At 43.3% G+C, this 18,351-nt stretch overlaps 2 protein-coding genes across 3 annotated transcripts in view; both read left to right on the top strand.

Annotated features, from left to right (window-relative positions):
* Window positions 1-10,644, top strand: part of XPNPEP1 (X-prolyl aminopeptidase (aminopeptidase P) 1, soluble) — a 29,619-nt gene extending 18,975 nt beyond the window's left edge. For both annotated transcript variants that reach the window (XM_421751.8, XM_046943354.1), the window contains exons 11-21: window positions 31-120; window positions 1,223-1,273; window positions 2,432-2,490; window positions 3,152-3,229; window positions 3,763-3,834; window positions 5,530-5,590; window positions 6,438-6,507; window positions 7,191-7,364; window positions 8,201-8,277; window positions 8,930-9,028; window positions 10,079-10,644. In XM_421751.8, the coding sequence (XP_421751.3) occupies window positions 31-120; window positions 1,223-1,273; window positions 2,432-2,490; window positions 3,152-3,229; window positions 3,763-3,834; window positions 5,530-5,590; window positions 6,438-6,507; window positions 7,191-7,364; window positions 8,201-8,277; window positions 8,930-9,028; window positions 10,079-10,207 (960 nt within the window). In that variant the 3' untranslated portion in view covers window positions 10,208-10,644. The remainder of the gene's footprint in view (window positions 1-30; window positions 121-1,222; window positions 1,274-2,431; window positions 2,491-3,151; window positions 3,230-3,762; window positions 3,835-5,529; window positions 5,591-6,437; window positions 6,508-7,190; window positions 7,365-8,200; window positions 8,278-8,929; window positions 9,029-10,078) is intronic.
* Window positions 10,328-18,351, top strand: part of SORCS1 (sortilin related VPS10 domain containing receptor 1) — a 554,925-nt gene continuing 546,901 nt past the window's right edge. Inside the window, exon 1 of the mRNA XM_025151802.3 lies at window positions 10,328-16,789. The gene's annotated coding sequence lies outside the window, so the exon portion shown is untranslated. The remainder of the gene's footprint in view (window positions 16,790-18,351) is intronic.

Genomic DNA, 18,351 nt, shown 5'->3' with positions numbered 1-18,351 from the left:
TCCACAAGTAATCCTGTCCTTCTGCTGCAGGCTTACCGGTACCTCACCCCGTATACCCCCATCTGCATTGCAAAAGCTGTGAAGAATGCATTGGAAACAGAAGGCATGAGAAGAGCACATGTAAGTGAGGCCTTGAGAGCCTTCTTGCACATGGCAGGAGGTTTGCTTTACCTTCAGGGAAAGAAATGGCATTTTTCTCTCAATTTTAGTGTTTTGGATTAAAAAGTAAATACTAATTTGGATGGCAGATTAAAAAAGGTTTCCTACTGCTGTTGAAACGCATCTTTTTTGATAGGTTAGTGTTCCCTTGGAGTGAAGAGCAACACTTTAATTGCACAAGGAGCCAACCTTGCTCTGTTGGAAAACCATGCAGATTTGAAGTATTGTTCAGAATCTTAGCCCTCAAAGGGATGTTTTTTCTCTGCTGACAGTTCTGTTGCTTGTCTCACTGAAATCTTAAGTTATTATCACTTGAATAAACATGGCTTAAAGAACAGAGAGCAGTTATTGACAAATGGTGCAAAATACAGGCTAAGATTGTCAAAAGCAGCTAGTGTCCTCAGAGCACTCTGTTTTTGCATCACCGTTGTGACACTCTGGAAATGAGTCTGATTTCCCAGGATGTTTCATGTTTTCAGGCAAAGAAGCTGCCTGTAAAACAAGTTCACAGTGGAGCTGAAATTTTCTTGTGTTTATTTTCTGTTAGTTTTAAAGCAGAAGGTTTCACAACGAGAGTAATGTGCCAGTGAAAGCAGAGCTGACAGTTCTGGGCTTTTCCCATGTTTGCTGCTATTTTCTTGAGATCTGCTAGTTCTTATTTCAGTGTTTGTTTTAATAAGGCAAAAAAAAAAAGTACTGAGCAGAGAAGGGCATGTTCCCCTGTTACACAGCCAGATGTGTTACATGGTTACCTCTGATGAGCTGAAATGCATAAAAAACACTTGAAAATTATACATAAGATAGCCAGTGTTTGCTAAGTACTTGGTAATTCTTCAGAGTAAGATGCATCCCAGCTGAAAGCCTGTATTAACATTTGTATATTTGTCCTCATATGTTTCCAGTGCTTTCAGTAATGGCAGGATGCAGAAGCTGGGAAAACCGGGTTACCTCTTAGTATTTCTGAAGTCTGCAGGTTGAACTGCTTTGTCAAGAGCAGTATTTCTACTGAGGCTTGATAATCTTTTCTTCTCAATTCCATTTTCATGTGCTTATTTTAATGCAGATTAAAGATGCTGTTGCCCTGTGTGAGCTCTTTAACTGGCTGGAGAAAGAGGTGTGTATTATTATTATTATTATTATTATTTTTCCATTAGAAACATTATTGCGAAGTAAAATTCTCCATTAGCATGGACTATTTTTAACATTTTTTATAATGCCTTTGATATAAGTGGGGAAATAAGTGGGGTTTCTTCTGTTTGGTTTGGGGAATTTCAATTATGCTTCTATTCAAGGCTGAGTACATTTTTTTGAAAACATATTCCCATTGATTTTACAAAGACCAAAACCACAGTAGGTGAGGAGTGATATGAATATGCTTAATGTAGTGTTGATCATTATCTTTTGCTGGTTTTGTAGTGCAAAACAAACTAATGTCTATTATGTTGCAGTACTATGCAGGTATTCCCATGATTGTCAGCATTGGCTGGCAGCATGGAGAGATTTGGTGTTTAAGAATGGAGTGGTGCAGTCATGCCATGTACAGTGAAAACAAAACAAAGTGAAATTACTCATTTGTCTTAAGGCTGAGTTAGAAGTACATAGTGAAGATACTGACTTCCAGATGTTACACAGCAACTTATAAAGCTGCACTGCTTGTATGCTCCTGCTTGTCTGCATCTGTTGAATTCACCCATGAAAATGATGTGGTGTCTTTTCACATGTCTGAGTACTTCATGAAACCTGCTTTAGGGCTGTGAGACCTATCCCTTGTCCTCCTTTGCCTGTTCAGTCCAGGAGAGGTTGATTCAGTTGGTCACAGGTTTTGATTTGTCAAATGCTTAATATAAAATTTAACATCCTTTGTTTTTCTTGCAACTGCTTCCATCTCTAGATTAGAGGCATACAATTTCTGCTAACACCATGTTCGGTTGAAATGGATAAGACTGTTTAAACTTACTGTAACCTGTATTTGAAGAGATGTTGCCTTGTGAGTTGTTACTTTGTGCGTATCTCAGTGAAATCAATACTGCACTAAGTGGTCCCTGGGCAGGGTTCAGCAGTCATTCCCTGAGCAGCTTCCTGCTTCTCACATGCCACGCACAGTACTGCTGGGTTTGTGTTTGTCGTTACTGAGGAATGGGGACAGAAAACCTGGAAACAGGCCACTTGGAGGTTGGGTTTCATAATGCTCAGAGGGGGTCCCGCTGCTGAAGCATATAGCTTTTTCTTTGTTTGTTGGTGTACTAATTCAACCTGCATCGTTGTCCACTAGGTTCCAAAGGGAACAGTGACAGAAATAATTGCTGCAGACAAAGCAGAGGAATTTCGCAGGTAAAAAGTAAATCCCCTGTGATATTTTCTTGGTGGCAGTTTTATCCTTTGTTACTATTTTATTCTGTAGAAATCCAGCTCACTCGCAGATATGTTTCACTTGAGGACAAACCATAACTCCAGTATTTCTTTGAACACTTGAAAGAGTTGGGGGAAGAATTGGGTCTCCTGGGAGGTAGAAGTTCCAGCCCAGTGGATCCTATCTGGTTTCCTTTTGAGATAGCAGAGAGGAGTGCTGCAGGTTAGGACACCCGAATATAAGACTATTGCTTTGTTACCACAGAGGAGCTTGTGTAAGCATTAGATTTCATCCTCTCCTGGTGGAGAATTAGTATTGAGAGATACTGCACTGTATGCCTAACAGGATCTCTAGAAATGCCTAGAAGTAAATAATAAACAAGAAATTGTTCAGGACATCTCTTCCCTGGGTGGTATGAGTAGTAACCTTGCATGTAAGAACAGAATAGAGATGGAAAACATGTTTCCACATTGTTGGAAGGATAGGACTGGGATCTGTACGGCTTCCCTACTGAAGCGTTTCTTATCCAGGCAGCTAACTTGGCTAAGAGGAAGGCTGGGATGGAGTGCCCTGTCCTCAGTTTCACTTCATCTTTTGTATTCCTCTTGCATGTGCTGTAGTCATCACCATCTTTTCTTTCAGCCAACAGAAAGACTTTGTTGAATTGAGTTTTGCTACTATATCAAGCACTGGTCCAAATGGAGCCATCATTCACTACAAGTAAGGGAAACACTGCTTCTTTTTTCATCCATCAGCAAACATAGCTGGAGTGAGTTGTCTAGCTTCTTTGTGGAGTCACAACAGGGTACTCCAGGGACATGTAGTCACTGTTTGCCATCTTATTTTATTCCACCAGAGCTTCCATGCATACTAAGTAAAGATCTCTCTCTGCTGGCAGCACGCATGTATTATGATGCTGACCTGCTCAGGGGCCATGGAAAAAGGCTGTTTTGTGGGTAGAAGTCTGAAAAGGACAAATATGAAGTGCAAACTGTTCTGCAGTATGTCCAGGAACAGATGTTGAGGGTTTTGCTGGAAGCAAGAAAACTATTCTCTGTACTTCAGGGCTATTTACTGTAGAAAATAAACTCCTTAGTATGATCTCTGGCTTACCACGTGTTGGATTTCCATAATTGCCACAAAAAATCAGAACTGATGCATCCAAGTGAGCATCTGATAAGGCTTCTGGGTTGTAGATAAGAGTTGGAGGCCTTAAAACTGTGGACCAAACAACTTTGTGTTTAACTGAACAGGCCAGTTCCTGAGACCAACAGAACGCTGTCTGTCAACGAGATCTACCTCCTGGACTCAGGAGCACAGTACAAGTGAGTGGGATGGATGGGACAGAACCACTATGTTTTCTACTCCTAGTGACCGCCCTGCTGAGTCAGCTTGCAGTTGCTCTGGCAAGCATGGCAATGTGTAATTTTGACTGCAGTGCCATTTCACAGGGTGCCTGCCTACTGTATCCCCTATGAAGGAAGATCATGGGATTCTGAGTGTAGCCAAGAACATCAGTCACTGGGTGACTGATAGGCACTGAGCTAGCTTCTGGGCAGCTGGCCTGGGCTGCTCAGAGTCCTTTTGTCAGTGTAATGGTAGCTGTGCTTTAGCTAGTCGGGCATGTTTCTGTTTCTTGAAGCTCTGCTCACTGACTTGATCATGTTAGAGTTGTGGGGAGTTGGGAGGAGGTCTGGCTACCCAGGTTTAGCCTTGGGCTGCCCATGCGGCAGCCTGTACAACTAAGCAAGGCACTTAGGCTACCAGGATGTGGGCAAAAGGTAATGATTTGATTGATACTGAGGTCGGAACAAAGTGGGGCGAAGGAGCAGAACAGCACTGGCCTGTGGCATTCTTTGCCTTTCCAGAGAGAGATTCGGGTGCAGAGTTTCTTACCCAGTGGGTGCTTGGGTCTCAGATACGTTTTTGGGTAGGCATCATGTCTTTTGACACTATGTTTTGACTCCGCTGTTTTGGCAGTGGCCTCAGTTCTCTCCAGCTGTTTATTGCGGAGCTCTGACTCTGCAGATAATGAAGGAAGCAGTGTTTTCAACCAGTGTGAATATATGAGAAGTGGTTTGTTCAGAGAGATGCAGGATAGACCTGGCTCCTTCTCTGAGAGCTGTGCCTTTTTGTTTTGTCAGTCAGGAAGAGCTTTGAAAAGCTCTTCGATATAGACATCCTTTGATAAGGCTTTTACAATGAAATCTTTACTCCACCCCTCTGATGGCCTAATTAGCAATTTTCTTGGTGCCACTGTGAAAAACAAGTCTTTGAATAGAATGTAAGGTGGACATCAATGACAGTCAGCAGAGCATTGTGATAGGGATGCTCAGCTTGTCACCGCTGAGAAGTTAAACTGTGAGTTCTTTGTGTCTATGGCCTGTATGCGCTGGGAAGAGTGTTGGTACAGGAGTGAGTGTTTCAAGGGTAACTCGTTATTTCAAGAGCCTCTGTGTTTGACAGCAGGTTCAAAATAATATCCACATAAGGAACTTTTTGTATGTTTCAGACTAAATCCTATCCAAATGATGGATAATTTCCAGTCCTCTTAGCACAAAGCATCTTGAGGATGAAAAGGACTCTAAACCTGCTTACACATCCTTCTTCTGAGCTGTTGGCTGTAATTTGTACATAAACTTATATTTTCAAGCTGGTAATGAATCATTTTTCCTACAGTAGAATAAATTTGGCCTTCTCTATCGTGTTCCCAGTGGGCGGGTACCAGCTGCTAAACCCCAAATTCACTTAATTTTTATGAGCAGTGTAGATTTTAATTTGAGAAAAACTTTGAGATCTTTATGTTTGAAAGAGAACGTGTGTGTTCAGGAATTTTTGGGATTAGGATCTTTTATACGATCGGTCTTATGTTGCACAGAGCAGATAACTTTACCCAGTGGTTAGACTGGTTGCTTTTCTGCAGTATGGCTGTTGTTTTGTTTGGTTTTTATAATGCATTTTCACTTTGATCTTTTTTCTCCTATTCCTTTGCTTCCTGAATCTTTGTTTGCTTCTGGAAGAGATGGTACAACAGATGTGACCAGAACAATGCATTTTGGCACACCGTCAGCCTATGAAAAGGTAGGCTGGCATCTCAGCGTGTTTTGCAATTTGACCCTTATTATTACAGATACTTAATCATGATGATGGCTTAAATTTAGTGATGTGCCTTATTGCTATGTTGTCTAAGGGATCTATCAAGTACCATTTCCTTACTAATGAAACTGACAATGTTTTGATTAAGACTGAAAAGGAGGCTGTCAGATTCGAACTTTCTGAATATGAAGTGTTTAGAGAATGACACTGTTTTCTATCTCAAAATATACACTTCTCATTTTCTAAAAGGCCTATCTTCTCTACAAAGTAGTAAAATCAGTGGGCTGAGGATACACGTTACTGGTTTGCCCAACATGGGGTATTACAGGAGTTTAATTTAGCTTAAAGCTCAGTGTCTAATGTAGAGCTGCATTAGTGCTTTGTGCCCAGTATACTGTGTCAAAAAATAGTCTCAGACTGCTCTGAGGAGGTCTGTGTTGGAAATTCAGTAATGTAATTTTCTTTATTTAAAATTGTTTCTTTAATTGACACTCAATTATTGTAATTTGCTCAGTGATGAAAATAGGATATGCTTAGGAAGTGAAGCTGTTAGCCACAAAGAAAATTAGTCATGCAGGTCAGGTGAATCCTGCTGCTAAACTTGCAGTCTGAGTTTGTGACACTGTCCATATTAACTGAGGAAGATCTTCAGAGTAATTTAAACTCTTTTCTGCTCACGCTTTGCTTTTGCATTGCATTTCCATAGGAGGAAATGAGCAGGTCTTTCCACATCCTTTGCAGTTTGCTACCAGATGCAGTCTTCCTTTCTGCTCTGGGGAAGGGCAATGTTTTGTCTTTCCTCTTTTATTTACAGTATGCATTTCTTTGGCAGGAATGCTTCACCTATGTCCTGAAGGGACACATAGCTGTGAGTGCAGCCATATTCCCAAATGGAACCAAAGGTAAGTTGATGAGTTGGAGTGTTTGACCATGACGGTGACTTCTGGGGAACCATTAAGTGATGTGAAAGCAGTATTATGATTGATAGGTCCTGATGTGTTAGGCAGATGCTGGTGTAACTGTCTGTGTCTGTTTCCATCACAGCATGTTGGATTCTGGATTATTGATTCCCCCTCTTTTAGCAGCCACCAGTGCTGAAAATTTAGAGAGAGAAGTCTGAATGGTGTTCTGAGTGCTTTGTTTCTAGGGTGATGGTGATGTTCCTCAGTGACTAGCACTCCTAGCACATCTGTGGCCTTTTTGTGCTCTGAGAGTCTTTATGCTTTTATTCTAAGACCTATCAAAGTGATAGGTCACTTTCCAGTTTCAAAAACACTAGCTAATTCTCTCTCAGTTAACGTGGAATCTCTTTCATCAGTGGGCAATATGGGAGAATAACACATAGAGAAGTTCATTTGATTTTTTTGCAGGAGAACATGTGATATACATTCACTGTTGGTGAATGCTGCAAGCTCTTTTCTCTCTAGTCAGAAACTTGACATAAGCATGCCTCTTTGTAGGGTGGCTTCCAGTTCACATTCTTATGTATGTGAGGAAAAAGCCCTTGATGTGATTATCAGTCTGTGAGGAAGCCTGACTTGATCAAGTTTTCTTTCCATGTGTGTCTCTTCCCCTTGGCCTGCAGGTCACCTTCTAGATTCCTTTGCCCGTTCTGCCTTGTGGGACTGTGGTTTGGATTACCTGCACGGGACAGGACATGGAGTTGGCTCTTTCCTAAATGTGCATGAAGGCCCTTGTGGAATTAGCTACAAAACCTTTGCAGATGAGCCCTTGGAGGCTGGCATGATCGTCTCTGATGGTATTTAACATTGACAATTCTTTCTGGCTATTGAGGGCGGGACCAAGTTTTTGAGATGCAGGGGAACTAACTCAGTGGTGAAGGGAGGATGTGATCATAAGCTCTGGTCCTGCCTCCTCAGCTTGTTACTTTGTCATTTAAGCTGGGTAAAGACACTCTGATTTTAGCTGTCTCCATAAAACATCTTTTCAGTTGAGTTCTGCAGACTTGCTTCCTTCTTTGTAAAGTGCAAACCTCAGCACATCTGTGCTGCTGACCATAGCAGTTCTGGCATGCTGCCTCCCATTCTGCAGTGGAAGAGCTGGCTACAGAACATGGTGGACACCAGATTTTCAGGAGCTATGCTATGGGCATTTTGAGATACTAATACATACCTTATTTTTCCAGTAAGAAATTAACAACCTTCTGGGTTTTATTAAAAGACTTGCATTCCTTCAGGGCTGCAAGTCCTTTCAGGGAGTCAGGGGAGCACTCTAAAATAATTTCGGGGAAGGGAGTTTCCCACTGGCCTTTTATAAAGAGATGAAGGTTTACAGAGTTCCTGGTACTTCGAACGTGTACTTGGTGCTCTCTCTTGACTTGGAAGGAAAGTCTCTGAGCTTGAGGGCTGTCTGTCTGGTTTCTCCTCTTTTTGAGAACTTCTGTTGTCACCTTGCTCGGGGCTTCTGTGCAGATGAAGTAGAGTCAGAAATTTGTTTGCCTCTCTGGGTGCCTGATGTCAAGATTGTTTAGCAACCTCAGTGAACTAAAGCTATGAAGGGGAAGTTTTGCCATAGGGAATAAGCACTTTCACAGTGTAGCTGTGTGTCTTAATTAATTATTGTCTGTTTCTACAGAGCCTGGGTACTACGAGGATGGGTCCTTTGGGATTCGAATAGAAAATGTTGTCCTTGTGATCCCTGCTGAAACCAAGGTGAATGACCTGCTCAAGGTGTACCTTTCTTCATGACTCAGTGTCATAAAACTTGAGGTGGGACAGTGCTGTGGACAGCTAGTCCTACTCAAGACTGCTGCTCACCAAAACCTCACCTTGGTGAAGGCTGTTTCTAAGTCGTCTCTATTAGTGGAGACACAGAAGACAGTTCTGCTTCAGCAGAGTTTCCATAGGTTAACGTGTGTATGTGAGAGTTGTTCTAAAATGTTTTCTGTCAGGGTATCAAAGACCAGAACCTTCTTTAATGTAGCCCCTTGAATTTGTTGCTGTAGCATTAGTTGATCTCAGGTCAGTCCCCCATGGCAGTAGAACCAAAACTACAGATAGATTTTGACATAATAATTTCAGGTCTGGTTGGAATATGCTTTTAGAAATGGCAGACTGGAAATTACTGTATGGTCATCAAGTCCTGTATGGTTGTGACTTGGGACGTGGCTTTTAGAAAGTGACTACTGAAAGAAATGACTGAGATTTATATGGAGATTATCTCTTTGATATATGAGAAAAAGTTTTTGGTAAGTTGCTAGCTTCTCATCTGAATGATATGAGTGGTCAGTGATGACATGAGCTGAAAAGTATGATCTTGCTAGAGCAATTTCTAAGAGTCTGCAACTTCATTTGTCTTTTGCAGTACAATTTCAAAAACAGAGGAAGCCTGACTTTTGAACCCTTAACGCTGGTTCCAATTCAGACGAAAATGATTGATGTTAGTTTGCTGACCCAAAAAGAGGTAGGTAAAAAGAGCAGGCTTCCACTGTATTCTATATGCTAGAACTGTCTTGTTCTATTTATTGTGAACCACTGTCCTCTGCTTTAGTTGGTAGATTCAGAGAGTGATCTTGAAGAACTTGAGTTAATTTTTATCTTGATCCAGTTGTGGGTGGTTGGGTGGAATAGATGACTTTAGAATTCTTCTCATCTAAATAATTCTGTGATGAAGGCAACAAGGGCCTTCCAGTGGTGCTGTTTTGGTAGTTCCTTTGATAAAGTATTTGCTGTTCTCATGTGTTGTCCTTTTCTGCTCCTGCCTTCGTTAGCACCAGAGTCTGACAGAAGCAGTCTCCCCAGAGGCTTATACTAATTACTGTCCCATGTTGCTGTCTGTATCTGATCATGATCAATCCCATTCAGCAGTGCCACATTTTGCAGTGCATATGGCCTCTGAGCAGACATCAGTCATACTTGCTCAGCAGCATTTATTTCCTAAGTAGCTTTATATCGTAGCTTTCTCTTTAGGTTTCCCATTACCTTCACCTTGGTGTGTTTCATGCTGATTTTTATCGTACTGTTCATTTTTCTTCAGCTTATCCAGCTATTCTGAATGGTAATTCCGTTTGCGTTTCCTTTATCTGAAGAGGACTGTGAACAGTGCTAAGATTTACCTTAAGGTTACCTGTTGAGATCAATAGGGCAACTTGTATCTCAGCAGTGCACTGTTCAGAGTTACAAATGTGCAAAGCTATTTATTAGACTGTGCCAGGGTAGCTATTCTGACTTTTGTTGGAGGCAGTGATTTGCAGAGATTTTGAATACTAGCCATTTGAACTGAACTTCAGCACCTCTGGAAAACCCAGGACTAATTGTTTCAGTTCCTTCTCTCATCAAATCTACAAGTTGCTTGAATGCATTAAGGGTCTGTCTCTGGGACAGGATGCCATCCCAGCCTCACAACCCAGTCCCAGAGGGAACAGTGCCCTACTAATGTCTTTGCCTTTCTAGTTGTTTACAGCCACCAGCTATTCTGTGTTTGTACTGAGTGTCATATCCCTCTCTTCTCTAGTGTAACTGGGTGAATGATTATCATCAAAAGTGCCGGGAAGTGATTGGAGCAGAGCTGGAGAGGCAAGGTCGGCATGAAGCTCTTCGATGGCTCATCCGGGAGACAGAGCCTTTAATCAGAGTTCAGTAGCACTGCGGTTGTCTTTGGTACGTGGAACATCAGGACTGCTTGGTGTCACATCAATCTACGTCTTCTTGGCCCTTGATACCACTGGGAGAAAGTTCTTCAGTAAACCTTTGGAAGTCAGGAGGGGGGGATTTTGTTTAGTGTTTTTCCCAATATGTGCGGGTAATGGGAGGGAAGGAAGGGTTACTGCCTCAACATTTTTTGAGGGGGAGGGGAAGGTTGAGAATAGAAAGCAAATAAAATACACGAGCATGTTGCCTTTGAAATGGAGGATCTTGAAATAATGGTTGTAAGAGACAATACTGGAATATTTTATATGGTCTGTTTTTTTCACTGTGAAAACTCAGTATTTTTACATACTTGGGTTCCAGTTGCTAAGATTCTACCCACACAGCAGGACTGATTACTGAATAAAAGTTTCCAACCTGTTACTCACTTTACCTTCTCTTGCAGTCAGTGATGCGTTGAGTTTGACAGCCTGAAGAAGGGCAAGAACCAGATAATTCCACCCTTATGTGTGTATCCAGCTCAGACAGTGAAGAAATACATATAGAGCTTCCTTGTGCTGGGAACAGGGCAGATGTTATGAAAAGGCCTGACAGGAGCTGTCAGTTCTGTCTATGCTTTGTGACAGATCGTGGAAGGGATTTGGTGACACGGAGGGTTATGCCTGTGGAGCACTCAGGCCAGTACTTCTGTCTATTGTTATGATGTACTGAGTACTTGTATAACCCTTGGCAGCGCAGGGTGAGTTGGCAGCATCATGGAATTATAGCTCTTCCTGGACACAGGGCAATTAAGTTTAAAAAAAAAAAAAAGATACAGTGAACAAAAGAAGGCTTCTGTGCAACTTTGGTTCAAAACCAGCCTGACCTCGGACACCACGAGCAGTACTCTGGATTGCTAGGCAGTGCACAAAGACATCTAGTGGCTAAGCGAGCTACTGCAAGGTAAGCACCGGTAGGAGCTCATCCCACCTTTCACCAGAGGGAGAATGTTCTGTTCTGCAGTCTTTGATCTGTCTTCTGAAAAGTCCCTTTGTGCAACCTCATCAGGGCATTGTCCATAATGCTAAATGGTGGTATAAGAATATGCTTACTAAAAGAGAAACTTCTAACATTTGAAACAGAGAAAAAATACTAAGGCTCAATATTAGATATAAAAGGAACAATTGGGTAACTAATTCGGATTCCTGATATTTTAAAGAAATAGTCTGTGCAAATGGAAATGTTCATATGTATGTAGCTTTCTCTATTTTTTCCTGTAAGAAATTCTTAGAGAGAAATGCTAATCTCTGCTAAATGGCATGAAATTGGTATTTACTGCAAGAGTTCCAGGAATTGGAAACAGTATCATGTATTCAGACAGAAAGGAACTTGGAAGAGAATTCCAGGAAATAGCATTGCCTGGCCTCCTAGCTATGTTGTCCAAGAAAGTGTAAAAGCAGAAGTACATTAAGTTCTTAAAAGTTTTTGATACTACACTTTCTACAGATACATGTGTGCATTTAAATATCCAAGTGGTTTCCCACCACTGCCTGCAAGTATTAGCAGTCTGTCTGTGGGATTCCGTGCTCACATATCAAGCAGTCCACAGTGTCTCATGAGTGTATGCCATCTAAAACAAATTGGGGAAGAAGCATTTTTTCCACAGGTGTGTATTACCTTTGATGGTATTGACTATGCTACGGTATCAAAGAACAAGTGGGGGATCTCTGAACAGGTTAGGACAAAATGGGAGCTTTCCAGTGAAATTACTGTGTGTGCAGTGAGGCTGAATGGTTAAGGCAGAAGAGAATGATTCCTACGAAACAGTGAAGCAGAACAGCTAGGGAAGCTGTTTCAAGTACAAAGCTACTGTGTTTGGCTCAGAGGCCTCAGTGGGAAGTGAGGGATGGGGGATGTGACACCAAAAGCAATTTGTGCACTGCTAGGTTTGGATGGCCTAATTAGTCCTTTTTCCCACCTGGATTCCCTCTTTATGGTTGTATATCCACTTGGGGTTGTTCCCACCCACATCCCAGAAATGCTTGTCTGTTTGCCATCCCTAAATCCCCTCCAGCACACTCTGAAAACTTGATAAACACAAGTGCATTCTCTACTTTTTCATGTCCAAACTTCAGATTCCTAATGGAAACTACACTTTTTATTTCTTGCTGATTTTGACCTATTCTGTGCCTACTTTTGCTGCTCCACCCCTCCATAACCCCTCCTTCCTCAGTCTGGGGATATTACCAAAAGCGTACCAGGCAGCAGTAAAAACCCCACTGTTTTTAACTTATATGGCTTGTAGCTCACCTGTAATGGAAACTGCACTGTTTGTTTGCATGGCTCTTAAACCTATCACTTTACACAGCAGTTTTGAAGCAGGTTTTGATTTACCCCAGCCTGGTCTTGGAAAGAAAAGTGAAACTGAGAACACCATTGTTGAGGACCTCACTGTCAAACCCATCAAACCCAGCTCTCCTGGGGACCAGGAGCTGGTGTCTTTCCTTTTCTGTCATGTGGTGTTTTGGGGGGGACCCTGCTTCTGGGCAGGGTGTGGGGTGCACCAACATTTTGGGAAATGAGAGGCTGAATGAGGCCCCTCAGTCCTGCCTAAAAGATGCCTTTGTGTTCACACCTGCTGCCTGGAGAGGATCTGTTGCTCCTTTTGGCACCCAGTGAGGGTGAAGTGACTGCTGGTGCTGAGGATTTTTGCTGTTTATTTCTGCTAACTTGCAGCAATTCACACCTTGCTCCCAGAGCCTCCTAGGCCTGCTCCATTTTTCTGCCTTGTGTGAAGTAATTAAACTGCTTTGAAGCTTCTCTGTTTGACCAGGGACAGCAGGACCCCTGGCTGCAGGGTGGCAGAAAAGGACAGATCCTTTCCCTGGGTCTTCTTTTTAGAGAACAAATTGTGAGTCCAGTATCTGGTGGAGGTGTCTTGTGATCAGGAGTTAAATTGCCTGGTGTCAGTGCCCTCAGCTTGTTTTACATGATAAGGACAAAAGTCCCCATGGTTTTGGCTGTAATAAGGAGAAAAAAAAAAAATGAAACAAGGGTCTCTAGAGGGTGGAAATATGAACTGGGTTAGTACTTAATTAAGTTGCCTATTAACAGTTGTGTAGCAGCTTGGAAGAATTTTAATGTACCAATTAAAGCAAGGAGCTATCTCCTCAGCTTCCCACCACCTCTGGGGACGCTGTCAAGAATGGGAAGCTTCACAGATCAAGTGCTGTTTATTTTGTTCCTTCCAGCTTGTTAAAAAGTGTTCTAAATTTGGGATGTGGCGGATGCCCATGGACATGGTTACTTCTGTGATGCAGTGAAGCATCAGCTCCTGATAAGGATTAGCATAGGAAAGAAACAGGAACGTAATGCTGTCTGACTCCATTAAAAACCACACAACTAGTTACTTATGATTTCTCTGCATTGCTTCATGAGGAGGGAGAGGTTTGGGGCAGCTCTGCAGCAGCTCACCCAGCTCTGTTGTAAGCAGCAGGGATGGAGGCTCCCCGCTCTGAACATGCCTTGTGCAAGATGATTTGAGAAAGTTGCTGCTCTGACAGCTGGGAATCTTCAAATTTACAGCCAAAAGGTACTTAAGGCTATTTTAGACCTATTTGTTCACTTGTTCAGATTGCTCTTTCTCCCTGGTTTTGCTCCCAAAGGTGCTGCTGAAGAGCAGTTGTGCCCTGATCACTGCATGCAGGCTCCTTCTTATCCTTCCTCCAGGAGGAACTTGTGAGATGAGTCATCAGCAAAACCACACTTACAGAAGGGCTTTAACTGTCCTATTCCTTGAGTACTGGTATTCTGGAAGAAGTAGAAATTTAACCCCAGAGTTGATAACATCATGTTTTGTTCTCAGTCATGTGCAATGTATCTTGTATTGAATCAAGCCAGGCTCATCTTACTGAGTTCCTGAGTGCCCCAGGAGGAAAAGACTGAGCATAAAGGGTACACATAACCTGGGGAGACAGGGGCCTCCCCTTATCCAAACATTATGTGATCTGATCCCCCTTCTGCGGTGGTTTTGGAGGAGGGAAGGGCAGATGGGTTCCCTGCAGCCTTCAACAAGGCTGGAGGGGCCTTAGTGAGGATGTGTCCTTGGTACCTCAGCTGGGGAAGTGACAGATTTCCACCCGCAGCCCTTTGGGGTGGGCTTGGCTATGGGGACAAGAGTCTGGTGGAAGGTCTGAGGACAGGGATTGAATTGTCCCTCTGGAGCTGAGGCCCTTTTTGTCTCCTTGTACAAAAAAGCAGAGGCTGAGTAAATCCTGCTGAGCTCTCCACACCTGGAGCTGCCGTGGTGAAAACAAACACCTGCAAAGCATTAGCAGAGGAGGGGCACTTTGGTGCATTTTGATGGAATTCATTGCACCTGGCTGGGGCTGGACTGGCCGCAGTGCCCATGGGGCTCCCTTGGAGCTTGGCTTCTCAGCACCCGGCACGCTGCCATCACTAAAAGTTCAAAATCATCCTCAATATCCAGACTTGGCTGCAAATGACAATTTTTCAGCTTCCCAGGGCTGACCAAACCACAGCAGCTGCTGTCCAAATGTGCTTTGTTGCAAGCTAGTGCTTCCTCTGCAGGGATGCTGCAGACCCCTTACTGCTGTCAGCAGGGCAAGTCTTGGCATGGAGGGAGTGCCTCAGAAAGGGGACACCTCCAACCACAGGCATGCTTTAAATCAGCATTATGGACGCTTGTTTTATTTGGGTATTCTGTCTCCCTAACATTGGGAACGCTGTCTCATTTAAAGCTGCTTCTAGATTTTATTGAGATAACCTGGAAATCAGTCGGAACTTCACAGGCGGCTGTTTGTGTCAGCAAAGCATAAGATGTGGAAGAGGCTATAGAAACCAGGGTTAGGAGACTGTACAGACATAGATCTGAATTCCTTTACCAGTGATGGGATGAGGAGGGGACCCCGGGTCTCTCCACTCCCATGGTGTGGTCTAATGGTGAATGTAAGTGCTGTCTGTAATCCTGACTTTAAATGCACACAGAGCCAGCAGAGAGCAGCCTAAGTCATGTGAAAGCATAGAAAAATGGTCGTCGTTTTTTTTTTTTTTTTTTTTTAATTAACACATGGCTTATTTTTTACTGGCCTGGGCTTGGGAAATGCTGCAAGGGAATTTTGTCCTATAGCTTGGGGCTGTCTCCACTGCCTGCAGAGCCACTTTCACAGCTCAGGTGCCATTTAATGAAAGAAATCCAATTCCACCCGTCATCATTTATTGTAAGGGTCCACCAGAGCTTTTGGTATCCCTCCATCACCCCAAGTCAGGAAGCCCTGGGCAGTCATCCCCCACTGCTGCGCTCCATCCTGCTCCCCATGCATCCTGTGCAGATGCTGCTCTGTGTGTGACATGGGACTCGGTGTGCATTCTCCATGTCCCTTTGCATTTGGATCATGTCCTCCGATAAACACTGCTCTGTTCCTCTTGAGGTTTGAATGGAGAATGAGCTGTGGGATTTCAGGCAAAGGCAGCGTTATTTTGGAGCGCCACAGCCTTCCAAGAGGGATTTAAGGAGCTCTGAGTGGTTGGGAGAATATCTCCTCTCAAATCTGAACAGGCAGCTCGATAAGTGCAAAGTTGAAGAAAGTGTCCTCTCCCCCTTGTATGCCATTAATATTTAGGGCCGGCCCTCAATTATTCATTCCTTCAGGGTGTGCTTTTATCATCTCAGTGCTACAGGATTAGCTTGTGCACTGTCTCTGAGCACTCAGAAAATACCTTTCCCCAAGATATGTGAAACTTCATATCTGAGAGGACTTTTGCAGGCAAAATATATGCCATGCCATTAGTCGAAGAAAGCAAACCTTCCCCATCCCCACCCGCAGCTCCTTTCAGACCACACACTGCTGAGCACTGGCAGATGTGCAGGATCCAGCTGTGACCTGAGCACGTTGTCTCCTCCCATTGCAGCAGCAGGGCACAGCTGGATGGTCCTGCAGAAACATCCGGGGGATGTTTCATCATTCCCAGCTGGAAAAGGTACTCCACCAAGTACTTTTCAGACCAGCATCTGTGGTGGGATGGATGGTCCATCTGAAACTCATTGTTATCTAATGAGAAGGTATATCAGGTACATGACTCAGTCAGCTAACACAGAGGTCATGGCACATATGAATATAGGAAGTTTGTCCCAGATGCTTGCTTCAGCAGCCAGGGCCAGGCCACAGACCAGTTCCATGCACCTCCATTGCCTTTGGCACAGCTGGATCGTTTGTCTGAGCTGCAGACAGATCGAAGGAAGTGGTGATTAAATACCCGAATTATTGACATCCGCACTGTAAATATCAGACTTGTTAATAGCCTGTCTTCATGCTGGGTCTCAAAGCCTGACAGTCATCTTGCTAAGATAACCATAATCAAACCACATGTTTTGGAGCACAGCTTGATCAGGGCAGGGGCTGGGAAGAATCCTGTTTCATTTACTCTAATTTTCTTTTTATTTAATTAAGCAAAGTTTACTGTGGATTTAGCATTGCCTTTCTCCCCTCAGGAGCCTGAGCTGCGAGAGGCATGCAAGCACCATGCTGCTGCAATCACTGCAATGACAGAGTGGGTCAAAACAAGGAAAAAGCAGGAGGTATTCATTTTTTTCCTGCCTCATGAAGGTATTTTTTAGGGTAAACCTTTTCTGGGATAAAGCTGTGATAAGTTTAGCTAAATAGAAGCCTGGAAAATTACTGGGCTTGGAAAAATAAAACCATCTACCAAACATTTCATTTTTGGAGGTTGTGTAAATACTGACAATTCTAATTAAACAATCAATTAGATTAATTTTGAAAGAAATAATGAATTATAGGCTTTTCCGTTTAGAAACTGCTGAATTAAGGCATTCTGACAGTTTTTGGAAATGCTTTAAAAATATTTTGGGGCATAAAACTAATGAAACCTGGCTGTCGTTCCCTGTGCTGATTGGATTTGGAAAAGCATTGCCAGAGCACAGTGCTCTGCGTCTGCCTCGGGGAGGACCCGTGGTGCCCATGAAGGTGGGCTCTGGGGCAGGGCTCACCCTGCTGAGGTTGGTTCCCAGGGGGATATGGAAGAAATGTAGAAATCCTGAAAAGATCGAGATGCTAAGCAAGGAGAAGGCAATGGCACCAGGAAAGCAGCAGCATCACATCCAACCTGATAAGGACCTGTAGTGGAGGAGATTCCCATTATCTTCAACATGTAAAGCAAGCGAGCTTCATTCTGTTATGATCAAGCATTTAAAAATACTTCTCAATATCATGTAATTTTTAATACAAGACATCCCTTGTCTTCTTAGCATTAAGAATTGTACTGCAGGTGCCTGATTTTACTGGCTTTGAAACATCAGCAAATCTGGTTTTGTTCTGTAGCTGTAGGAATAGAAATAGTCACTGTGAAGATGGTACTGTTTTGCATTTGGTGCGTTTAGTGATGTGAGAAAATCAGCAAGCATTAATTTAAGTGATTAAATTTAAGTGATTAATGGATGAAAGCACATAGGCATGTGTTGCAGAACTGTAGTTTGGTTTCTTGTCCTCTTGCAAGCAAGAGGAAAAAGAAGTGAGGAGAATCCTGGAAGGAAGCTTCTGTGCATAGAGATCATATTGGAGATTGTGTTATGGCAGCGCTGGTCCCAGGGAAAGGTTCAGGATGGGCTTGGGGCTGGGACTCAGCTTCTGAGTAACAGGAAGGAGACCTCCCGGTGGGCAGGTGGGTCCATGCCGTCTGTGATAGGATGAGAGGTGATGGCCTCATGTTGTGCCAGGGGAAGTTCGGGTTGGATGTTAGGAAAAACGTCTTACCTGAAAGAGTGGTGAGGCACTGGCACAGAATGCCCAGGGATGGGGGAGTCACCGTCCCCAGAGGTGTTCAAGGTAGACGTAGGACGTGGTTAGTGGGACTGGTGGGGGTGGGTTGGTGGTTGGACTTGGTGACCTTAGCAGTCTTTTCCAGCCTTGATATCAGCTGGAGACTTCATTGCAAGAGGCCTAAGACAAATCCTACCCAAAGAAAGTCTGGGGAGCTCCCTGTACAAGACACGCAACACAACCTATCCCTGCTCTGCACTTTGCATGTTGAATAAGGCTCAGCTATCCATTACATGTTCACAGCACTTGACAAAACGAAAAGTACTTTTGAAAAAAACCAAGCCAGGGAGAACAGCCCACCTAC

The sequence above is a fragment of the Gallus gallus genome, chromosome 6, assembly GCF_016699485.2.
Source record: "Gallus gallus isolate bGalGal1 chromosome 6, bGalGal1.mat.broiler.GRCg7b, whole genome shotgun sequence".
NCBI classification, from domain to species: Eukaryota; Metazoa; Chordata; class Aves; order Galliformes; family Phasianidae; genus Gallus; species Gallus gallus.
This window is presented reverse-complemented; position numbering and strand designations above follow the sequence as displayed.